Raw genomic sequence first — 12,041 nt, forward strand, 5'->3', positions numbered from 1 at the left:
CTCTCCACAATGCCTTCCATAGAAACACAACCATGAGCAAGAAGATGATTAGAATGAGCGAGCAACCCACTTCTGTTCCAGCTGAGGCCCTGCTGGCTCTCACAGCATCACCTTGATCTTTTTCCCAGGGTCCTGAAGAGACACCCTACTGTGTATAGCAGATGGCAGTCATCTGTGCTCTGTGCAGTCAGAGCCCTTGAATAAGACACTGATCTCAGTTGCAAACCTAAAGACAGGGATGCTAAAGAGTCATTTCTCAACCTCTCACTTCTACAGGCCCATTAGAGCTCTCAACTTTATGCTAACCAACCTGAAATTCCAAGTATTTTTGACACATTTAAAACATGCCTTTAAGCAAATTATAACAGTCACATCTGGAGGTGACTACCACACTATAATGCACAGCAACCACTATATATGTTTATATATGTGGGCATGCTTATTCACTCAGTCGTGTTTGACAATTTGTGATCCCATTTACTGTAGCCCACCAGGCTCCTTTATCATGAAATTCTCTAGGCAAGAATACTGGAATGAATAGTGGTTTCCTTCTTCAGAGGATCTTCTTGACTCAGGGTTTGAACACAGGTCTCTTGCATTGTAGGTGAACTCTTTACCATCTGAGCCACCAGGGAAGTTTGAATGAATCTTAAGACAAGCACCACTTGTTCTAACAATTCTGACAGATTTTGGCAAAACAGTTTTTGGAATACTAAGGAACTTTGGTACAAGGTGGGGTGTAGGGCTTCCCAGGTGGCTCAGTGGTAAAGAATATGCCTGCCAATGTAAAGGACATAGGTTCAATCCCTGGGTTGGGAAGATGCTCTGAAGGAGGAAATGGCAACCACTTCAATATTCTTGCCTGGAGAACACCATGGGCAGAGGAGCCTGGTGGGATATAGTCCATGGGATCACAAAGAGTCGGACACACTGAGTGATTGATCACACATGAATATGTACAGGATGTTAGCATCCTTCTCCTTGTTATCCACTGTGCACTTTCTGGCTATTTCAAGATGGCTGTTTGCTGATCAATTAACAAAGAAAACACCTCTGCCCCATAAAAGTATTTAGCCTGAGAGGCTAAGAAAGGGAAGGGGGCCTCTACTGGTTTCCATGGTAACCAGTGTAACCAATGAGCCAATCTCTGTTAATTCCCCCTGTATCTACTATATTTCTTATCTCCCCTAAGGGAAGAATGCAGTAGCTGCTGTGTTCTGCCTGTCACCTGCTATCCACATTGGGTATCTTTCCAGGACCCTTTTACTTCAGATATGTAAGACAGCCCATCTATTAAACCCTCTGATATCTCTGTAGACTCTGGAATCTGTCTTAGGTCTCAAGTCCAGGCAAATACACAGCTTTCAGGCCTGTGAAATGTAGCCCAGCAGCTTCTGCAGAGTATTTGTCTGGCCTGATTTGATGATTCATTTGTATGTATTTCCTGGGCTCATGCACATAACCCAGGTACTCATGAGCCTTTGGGACACTGAAACAGCAATGTCAACACACAGATCTTAGAGGAATTCCCAGCAGGTGTTCCACTTCAGGGGACAGGTATGCACACAGGGCCCAGTGGGCCTGTGCTGATACATCATCAGAGAAGAGGTGAGGAGGGAGGGAGGGACACTGCATCTCCTCAAGAGCCCATCCCTCCACCATTGACTCTGAGATCAGGGAGGGAGGGACACAGGGCCTTCAGAGAGACATGATCAGCACACTGAACACTACACACCACACTGAGAGAGTGAGACAAGGCACACAGAATTGAAATGACAGATCATGCTCATAGACTGGAGACTTAGTGCTGTTGGCATTTCTACACTACCCAAAGCCAAGTAAAGATTCATTGCAACACCAATCAAAACATCATTTTCATAGAAATGGAAAAAGCAAATCCAAAAATATATATAGAACCACTAAGGACTCCAAATAGACAAAATAATCTTGAGAACAAAGATCAAAGTTTCTCACCTCCGGATTTCAGAACACATTACAAAGTTATCAGAATGAAATCTGTATTATACTGACATAAAAACAGATGCATAGTCTTAATAGCAGAATAAAGAGCCCCACGTAAACTCAAGGATACATGGTCAAATGAAATTCACCAAGTTTCTAAGACAACAAAATAAGGAAAGTGAAGTCTGTTCAACATTCACTAGGATGAAAAGATAACCTCCAGAAAATTACAAACCATGTATCAGATAAGCAATATATACTCAAAATATATAAGAAAATAGGACAACTCAAATGCAAAACATATAATAAAATAAAAAGTAAATGAGTTGAGGAGTTTGCAAAGATGGTGATCAAAACCATTTGGAGCTTTTTTTCTGGAGGGAATAGTGAGTTTTAAGAGGAACAGTGACCCAGAGTCCTGCTTCTCTGAGTCTCTGACCTAGGTCTGGTCAGCCCCAGGAGACCAGGTCATCAGGGCTTCGAGACCAAATGTGTAAAAAACCCAGCATCCCCTTCACAGTCTCTAGAATCTGTGGCCATGCTGGTCTCTAAGGGGACATGGACCGCTCTCATACGGAAGCACCTTCAGCATAGCATCCTTGGGGAGGTGTGGTGCTGAGATGAGCTCCAGGAGACTCAGCCCAGACAGGGATGCCAGAGCACGTGTGCTTTGACTCATCCAACCCTGAGAGAACACTTCATGCAAGGAATAAACAGTGAGGACAAACGTGAGGGGAAGCCACAAGTCCTGAAAATGCAGAGGGAGAGGGTTCACGTCTCACCCACCACCTGACACTCACTGCAACAACTTGGTATCCAGTGTCAAGTGACTATGAGACATTTGTGCCCACTAGGATGTGGCCATCATAGGAGAATTTAAACATGAAGCCAAAGTCCCTTGTACATAATACCCTGCAGGTACTAACCGAACCCAGGCTTTCACATTTGGCAGTGAAAGGTCAGGAAAGAGTAGTCTTGTGAGAAAAGATATCTCTTCTTTGTAAAGCAAGAAGAGATACTATATAAGCATAGCACAATAAAACACAGGGACACAGAGCTCTACTATATCATTAAAATATGAAAAAGGCAAATCACCTTTCTAAACATATTTCCTTCTTCTTTCTCAGTTTATATTCATCTTCCTTCACCTCCAAGGAAGCTGGTGTAGTCTGAGTGGTCCTGGAACCCTCTCCCTCTAAATCCCACTTGAGAGTTGTTCCCAATCTGCATTCTCTTCTGAATCACTGCTGCTAATATTTTCCAGGACACAGTCTGTAGAAAGACAACCAAGAGCAATAATACAGTTATACAAATTGACCCACTCATTTCTCCTCCTCCACTTGGCTCACACAGCATTTCCCTGGTCTTTCCTCCAGGTTCACAGACCTTCCCTGTGCTTTGTGGAGTCAGAGCTTTTCAACAAGGTGTTGATCACAGTTGCAAAATTTTACATGAGAGAAAGATGTGGCGAGAATTACCATTCAACCTTACACTTCTAAGGCCCAATATAGCTTTACATACAAGTTTACAAAGCTGAAATTTCAACACTTGTGGACACACTTGAAATTTGGCTAACGTGACCAAGCAATTGTGCAGTTTTTGTGATTTTTCTTAACGTAACAAGTTAATTATTGTTTGAACTATGTTCATTGTAAGTTGGCAGATCTAACTAGTGGATATTACACTGGAAAGTTCAGATCTAAGAGCTTCAAAGATCAGGAAAAGGCAGCTAATTGCCTGCTCTGTTTTTGTTTGTTTGTTTATTCCAGATGATTTGATGGCCTGATAAGATCATTCACATGTAGGTATACATGGGGATCTTGAACCCAGGACAGGCATTGGGAGAGTGCTTGTGGACATTCCAAAAGTAAGGTGAACACTCAGATTCAAAGAAAATTCCCAGTAGGGGGCTCATTTGTAGGCAGAGGTGAAGGGCATGGCCTAGCACTCCTGTGCTACAAGTAACCAGAGAGTAGGTATGGAGGGAAGGCAGGAATGTTCACTCTCTTCATGAGCCCATCTTTCCAATCCCTGACTCTAGAGGGCCCAAGCAAGGCAGTGGAAAAGGCTCATTAGGAAGTGAAAGATTTGTACATTGAAAACCATAGAACACAGTTGAAAGAAAGAAGAGACAAGTGGAATGACATACCATACTCATAGACTGGAATATTTAGTGTTTTTGATCTTCATATACTCCTAAAAGTGATATATATATATAAACCACTAACAAAATCCCATGTCATTTTTATAGAAATGGAAAAAAAAAAAATTCCCAAATACTAAACCTTATGCAACCCAAAGAAACCTAATGAGCAAAAACAATCTTGAGAACAAAGAACGACAATGGAGATTTCAGGCTTCATTAATTCAAAACAGATAAGAATGCCACAACAGTCAAAACAGTGTTCTATTGGCAACAAAACAGGCAGCGAGACCAATGAATCATAAGGAGGGACTCTTGAATAAACTGACACATGTGTGGCCAAAATATCTTTGCCAAGGTCCTAAAATTACCAAGTGAAGAAAGGATAGTCTTGGAGGTTGCTAAGATGGCAGAAGAATAGGACAGGGAAACCACTTTCTCTCCCACAAATTCATCGAAAGATCATTTGAACACTGAGCAAATTCCACAGAACAACTTCTGAACGCTTGAGGAGGACACTAGGCACTCAGAAAGGCAGCTCATTCTCTTTAAAAGGAGGTAGGACAAAACATAAAAGACAAAAGAGAGACAAAAGAGTTAGGGATGGAAACCCTTCCCAGGGAGGGAGTCGTGAAGGAGGAGAAGATTCCTAACACCAAGAAACCTCTCACCGGCAGGTCTGTGGGGAGTTTTGGGATCTCTGAAGGCAACATACCTGGGAGGAAAAAAAAAGAACCCAAAGATTACACGAGGTAGCCCGGTCACTTGGGTCTGCCAGCAGCAAGCGGTGGCTGAACAGGGAGGCGTGGGCTGGATGTATAGGGTGGGGACTGGACCTGAATGCCCTGAGGACAATCTGAGGGAGCTAACGTGAGATAGAAACCCAAACTGTGGGGTAGCCAAAGAGATGGAAAAAAAAAATAGAGAGAACTTTCCCATAAAAGGCTCTGAGGCACAGCCTGGCCTGCTCACAGAACAAAGGATTGAGCGAATACCAGAGGAGAGCTGGCCAGCTGTGGACCAACCCCTCCCCCACTGGAGCCAGAGAGGCAGGTGGGTGACAGCTAGAGATGGAAGGTGAGAGGCAATCTTGGCCCCAGAGACAGCATCCTCCATCAAACTGTGAGCAAGCTTCCAGTTACTAACGAAGTTTTCCTGGATCCTAGACAGCTGACATCCATCAGGAGGGTCGCAGCCAGAGATCAGCTCCCGAGAAGAGATACACGGCCCACCTGAGACGGCGCTCTTGGTGCACCCAGGAAATGGAGGGGCTGGGACCAGGGAGGTGATAAGATGCACCGCCCATCTGGGAGAGTGTGCTCTCCAGCACTTGGTCACCTGAGCTGGTTGGACCTGGGAAGGGCACAAACCGCAGGCCCAACTGAGTCTGTGCCTTTGTGGAGTACCTGAGAACCTGAACCTGAGCAGCTTAGACCTGGGAAGTGCACAAAACCCAGGGCCGGCTTTGGACAGTTTCTCTGCAGAGAAACCTGGAGCCTGAGCAGTGTAGACTGGGAAAACACACACGTCGTGAGTGGGGGCAAACCCAGTGTGACTCCAACACTGCAAGCACTCCCCACATACGCCAGTGATATTTGTTTGCAGTGTTCCTCCCTTCCCACAGCACAACTGAACAAGTGAGCCTAAATAAGTGACCATCTCCGCCCCTTGTGTTAGGGCGGAAATTAGACACTGAAGAGACTTGCAAACAGAGGAAGCCAAAATAAACAAGGAAGAGGGAGGTGCTCTGGAAGTGACAGGTGCAACAGATTAACCCTGGAGTTAGTACTGATGACATTGGAAGGGGCCTATAGACCTTGAGAAGTATAAGCATGAACAAGGAACTATTTGAAACTGAACTGACCCCACACTGCCCTCAACAGCTCCAGAGAAATTCCTAGATATATTTTACTATTATCATTTTTTAATTTTTCAATTTTTTTAATTTTTAAGTTCTTTATTACTCCTTCAATTTTCATTCTTATAACCTACAAAACCTTGCAAAAAAAGCCAACCCTATTTCTAAAGCAAATATATATATATATATCTTATAATTGTTGTGATTTTTTTAATATTGTATTTTTGAGAATCTAACCTCTAGATTTTTAATCTTTGCTTTTTGATTTTTGTTATCAATTTTGTACCTTTAAGAATCCAATATTCAGTACCCATTTTTACTTAGGAGTGTGATTACTGGCTTGATTGCAATCTCCTCCTTTTGACTCTACTTTTTCTCCCCCAGGTCACCTCTATCTCCTCCCTCCCCTCTTCTCTTCTCTACCCAACTCTGTGAATCTTTTTGGGTGTTCTGGGCTGTGGAGAACACTTAGGGAACTGATTACTGGTTAGACTGGTCTCTCTCCTTTTACCTCCCCCTCTCCTCCTCCTGGCCACTTCTTTCTCTCTCCTCCCTCTTCTCTTCTCTATGTAACTCCGTGAACCTCTCTCAGTGCTCCAGACTGTGGAGAGCACACAGGGAATTGATTACTGGCTAGATTGCTCTCTCCCGTTTTGATTCCCCCTCTTCTCTTCCTGGTCACCTCTATCTCTCTCCTCCCTCTTCTCTTCTCCATGTAACTCTGTGACTCTCTCTGGGTGTCCCTCACTGTGGAGAATCTTTTCACCATTAACCTAGATATTTTATCATCAGTGTAGTATGGATGGAGAAGTCTTGAGACTACTGTAAGAATAAGATTGAAAGCCAGAGGCAGGAGGCTTAAATCCAAAACTTGAGAACACCAGAAAACTCCTGATTCGAGGGAACATTAGTCGACAAGATCTCATACAAAGCCTCCATACCTACACTGAAACCAAAATCCACCCAAGAACCAACAAGTTTAAGAGCAAGACATACCAAGCTAATTCTCCAACAACGAAGGCACATAACCCTGAGCATTAAAATACAGGCTGTCAAAAGTAACCAACCCAAGACACCTCAAAACTCACTACTGGACACTTCATTGCACTCCAGAGAGAGGAGATCCAGCTCCACCCACCAGAACACCAATGCAAGCTTCCCTAACCAGGAAACCTTGACAAACCATTCATCCAACCACATCCACGGGGAAAAACCACCACAATAAAGAGGAACTACAAACTTTCAGCATACAGAAAGGCCACCCCCAAAACAGCAACCTAAACAAGATGAAAAGGTAGAGAAATATTCAGAAGGTAAAGGAACATGATAAATGCCCACCAAACACAACAAAAGAGGAGGAGCTAGGGAGTCTACCTGAAAACTAATTCAAAATAATGATAGTAAAAATGATCCAAAGCATTGATAACAAAATGGAGTTACAGATAAATAGTCTGGAGATAAGGTTTGAGAAGATGCAAGAAATGTATAACAACGACCTAGAAGAAATAAAAAAGAGTCAATCAAGAATGAATAATGCAATAACTGAGGTCAAAAACACTTTGGCGGGAACCAACAGTAGAATAAATGAGGCAGAAAATAAGATAAGTGAGGTGGAAGATAGAATGGTGGAAATCAATGAAGCAGAGAGAAAAAAAAAAGAATTAAGAGAAATGAGGACAACCTCAGAGACGTCTGGGACAATGTCATACACCTCAACATTCAAATCATAGGAGTCTCAGAAGAAGAAGACAAAAAGAAAGGCCATGAGGAAATACTTGAAGAGATATTGAAAATGTCCCTAAAATGGGGAAGGAAATAGCCACCCAAGTCCAAGAAACCCAGAGACCCCAAACAGGATAAGCCCAAGGTGAAACACCCCAAAACACATATTAATCAAAGGAATGAAGGTCAAACACAAAGAACAAATATTAAAAGCAGCAAGGGAAAAACAACAAATAACACACAAGGAGATTCCCATAAGGATAACAGCTGATCTTTCAATAGAAACTCTTCAGGCCAGAAGGGAATGGCAGGACATAATTAAAGTGATGAAAGAGGAAAACCTACAACCTAGATTACTGTACCCAGCAAGGATCTCATTCAATATGAAGGAGAAATCAAAGCTTTTCAGACCAGCAAAAGCTGAGAGAATTCAGCACCACCAAACCAGTTCTTCAACAAATGCTAGAAGATCTTCTCTAGACAAGAAACACAGAAAAGGTTTATAAACTCGAACTCAAAACAGCAAAGTAAATGGCAACGGGATCATACTTATTAATAATTACCTAAAATGTAAATGGGTTGAATGCCCCAACCAAAAGACAAAGACTGGCTGAATGGATATAAAAAGAAGACCCCTATATATGTTGTCTACAAGAGACCCACTTCAAAACAAGGAACACATACAGACTGAAAGTGAAGGGCTGGGAAAATGGGAGAATAAAAGAAAGCAGCAGTAGCAATACTCATATAAGATAAAATAGACTGGGAAATAAAGGCTGTGAAAATAGTCAAAGAAGGACACTACATAATGATCAAAGGATCAATCCAAGAAGAAATATAACAATTATAAATATATATATGTACCCAACATAGGAGCACCACAATATGTAAGGCAGATGCTAACAAGTATGAAAGGGGAAATTAACAACAACACAATAATAGTGGGAGACTTTAATACCCCCACTCACATCTATGGATAGATCAACTAAACAGAAAATTAGCAAGGAAACACAAACTTTGAATGATACAATGGACCAGTTAGACCTAAGTGATATCTATAGGACTTTTCACCTCAAAACAATGAATTTCACCTTTTTTTCAAGTGCACACGGAATATTCTCCAGGATAGATCACATGCTGGGCCATAAATCTAGCCCTGGTAAATTAAAATAATTGAAATCTTTCGAAGCATCTTTTCTGATCACAATGCAGTAAGATCAGATATTAACTACTGGAAAAAAAATTATTAAAAATACAAACATATGGAGGCTAAACAACATGCTTCTGAATAACCAACAAATCACAGAAGAAATCAAAAAAGAAATAAAAAATACCCATAGAAACAAATGAAAATGAAAACACAACAACCCAAAACCTATGGGATTCAGTAAAAGCAGTGCTAAGGGGAAGATTCATAGCAATAAAAGCTTACCTCAAAAAAGAAGAGAAAAATCAAATAAATAACCTAACTCTACAGCTAAAGCAACTAGAAAAAGAAGCAACAAAGAACCCCAGGGTTACTAGAAGGAAAGAAATCATAAAAAATAGGGCAGAAATAAATGAAAAAGAAACAAAGGAGATGGTAGCAAAAATCAACAAAGCTAAAAGCTCATTCTTTGAGAAGATAAATAAAAGAGACAAGCCATTAGCCAGACTCATCAAGGAAAAAAGGGAGAAGAATCAAATCAACAAAATTAGAAATGAAACTGGACAAATCACAGCAGACAACACAGGAATACAAAGGATGATAAGAGACTACTATCAGCAACTTTATGCCAATAAAATGGACAACTTGAAAGAAATGGACAAATTCTAAGAAAAGTATAACTTTCCAAACTGAACCAGGAAGAAATAGAAAATCTTAACAGGCCCATCACAAGCACAGAAATCGAAACTGTAATCAGAAATCTTCCAACAAACAAAAGCCTAGGACCAGACAGCTTCACAGGTGGATTCTACCACAAATTTAGAGAAGAGCTAACACCTATCCTACTGAAACTCTTCCGGAAAATTGCAGAGGAAGGCAAACTTCCAAACTCATTCTATGAGGCCACTATCACCCTAATACCAAAACCAGATAAAGATGCCACAAAAAAAAGAAAACCACAGGCCAGTATCACTGATGAACATAGATGCAAAAATCCTTAAGAAAATTCTAGCAAAGAGAATCTAACAATATATTAAAAAGATCATACATCATGACCAAGTGGGCTTTATCCCAGGGATGCAAGGATTCTTCAACATTTGCAAATCAATCAATGTGATACACCACATTAACAAATTGAAAGATAAAAGCCATATGATTATCTAAATAGATGCAGAGAAAGCCCTTGACAAAATTCAACATCCATTTATGATAAAAACCCTCCAGAAAGCAGGCATAGAAGGAGCATACCTCAACAAAATAAAAGTCACATATGATAAACCCACAGCAAACATTATCCTCTATGGTCGAAAATTGAAATCATTTCCCCTAAAGTCAGGAACAAGACAAGGGTGCCCACTCTCACCACTACTATTCAACATGGTTTTGGAAGTTTTAGCCACAGCAATCAGAGAAGAAAAAGAAATAAAAGGAACTAGATTGGAAAAGAAGTTAAACTTGCACTGTTTGCAGATGACATGATCCTCTATATAGAAAACCCTGAAGACTCCACCAGAAAATTACTAGAGCTAATCAAGGAAAATAGTAAAGTTGCAGGATATAAAATTAAAACACAGAAATCCCTTGCATTCATATACACTAACAGTGAGAGAACAGAAAGAGAAATTAAGGAAACAATTCCATTCATCATTGCAATGAAAAGTATAAAAGTATAAAATAGTTGAGAATAAATCTATCTAAAGAAACAAAAGATTTACATATAGACAACTATAAAACACTGATGAAAGAAATCAAAGATGACACAAATAGATGGAGAAATATACCATGTCCATGGATGGGAAGAATCAATATAGTGAAAATGAGTATACTACCCAAAGCAGTCGATAGGTTCAATGCAATCCCTATTAAGATACCAATGATATTTTTCAGAGAACTAAAACAAATAATTTCACAATTTGTATGGAAATATGAAAAACCTTGAATCACCAAAGAAATATTGAGAAAGAAGAATGGAACTGGAGGAATCAACCTGCCTGACCTCAGGCTCTACTACAAAGCCACAGTCAACAAGACAGTATGGTACTGGCACAAGGACAGAAATATAGATCAATGGAACAAAATAGAAAGCCCAGAGATAAATCCACGCACCTATGGACACCTTATCTTTGACAGAGGAGGCAAAAAATATACAATAGAGAAAAGACAATCTCTTTAACGAGTGACTCTGGGAAAATTGGTAAACCACATGTAAAAGAATGAAACTAGAACACTTTCTAACACCATACACAAAAATAAACTCAAAATGGATTAAAGATCTAAACGTAAAACCAGAAAATATAAAAATCCTAGAGGAAAACATAGGGAGAACACTCTCTGACATAAATCACAGAAGGATCCTCTATGACCCACCTCCCAGAGTAATGGAGATAAAGGCAAAAATAAACAAATGGGACCTAATTAAACTTAAAAGCTTTTGCACAATGAAGGAAACTCTAAGCAAGGTGAAAAGACAGCCTTCAGATGGGAGAAAATAATAGCAAATGAAGCAACTTACAAAGAACTAATCTCAGAAATATACAAGCAACTCCTGCAGCTCAATTCCAGAAAAATAAACGACCCAATCAAAAAATGGGCCAAAGAACTAAACAGACATTTCTCCAAAGAAGATATACAGATGGCTAACAAACACATGAGAAGATGCTCAACATCACTCATTATCAGAGAAATGCAAATCAAAACCACAATGAGGTACCATCTCACACTGGTCAGAATGGCTGCTATCAAAAAGTTTACAAACAATAAATGCTGGAGAGGATGTGGAGAAACGTGAACCCTCTTACACTATTGGTGGGAATGCAAACTAGTACAGCCACTATGGAGAACAGTGTGGAGATTCCTTAGAAAACTGGAAATAGAACTGCCATACTATCCAGCATTCCCACTGCTGGGCATACACACCGAGGAAGCCAAAATTGAAAGAGACATGTGTACCCCAATGTTCATCTCAGCACTGTTTACAATAGCTAGGACATGGAAGCAACCTAGATATCCAACAGCAGATGAATGGCTCAGAAAGCTGTGGTACATATACACAATGGAATATTATTCATCTTTTAAAGAGAATGCATTTGAATCAGTTCTAACGAGGTGGATGAAACTGTAGCCTATTATACAGAGTGAAGTAAGTCAGAAAGAAAAACACCAATACAGTATATTAACACATATATATGGAATTTAGAAAGGTTTTAAAG

General features: G+C 40.4%; 1 protein-coding gene across 1 annotated transcript in view; it reads right to left on the minus strand.

Moving 5' to 3' along the window:
* Positions 1–3,089: 3,089 nt before the first annotated feature.
* The window catches only part of LOC145505189 (uncharacterized), a 35,176-nt gene continuing 26,224 nt past the window's right edge, over positions 3,090–12,041 (minus strand). The window contains exon 12 of the mRNA XM_081486966.1: positions 3,090–3,234. Coding sequence (XP_081343092.1) covers positions 3,158–3,234 — 77 coding nt within the window. The 3' untranslated portion in view covers positions 3,090–3,157. The remainder of the gene's footprint in view (positions 3,235–12,041) is intronic.

This window comes from Giraffa tippelskirchi, chromosome 5 (genome assembly GCF_054371585.1).
Source record: "Giraffa tippelskirchi isolate mGirTip1 chromosome 5, T2T-mGirTip1v1.2.pri, whole genome shotgun sequence".
Classification (NCBI taxonomy): domain Eukaryota; kingdom Metazoa; phylum Chordata; class Mammalia; order Artiodactyla; family Giraffidae; genus Giraffa; species Giraffa tippelskirchi.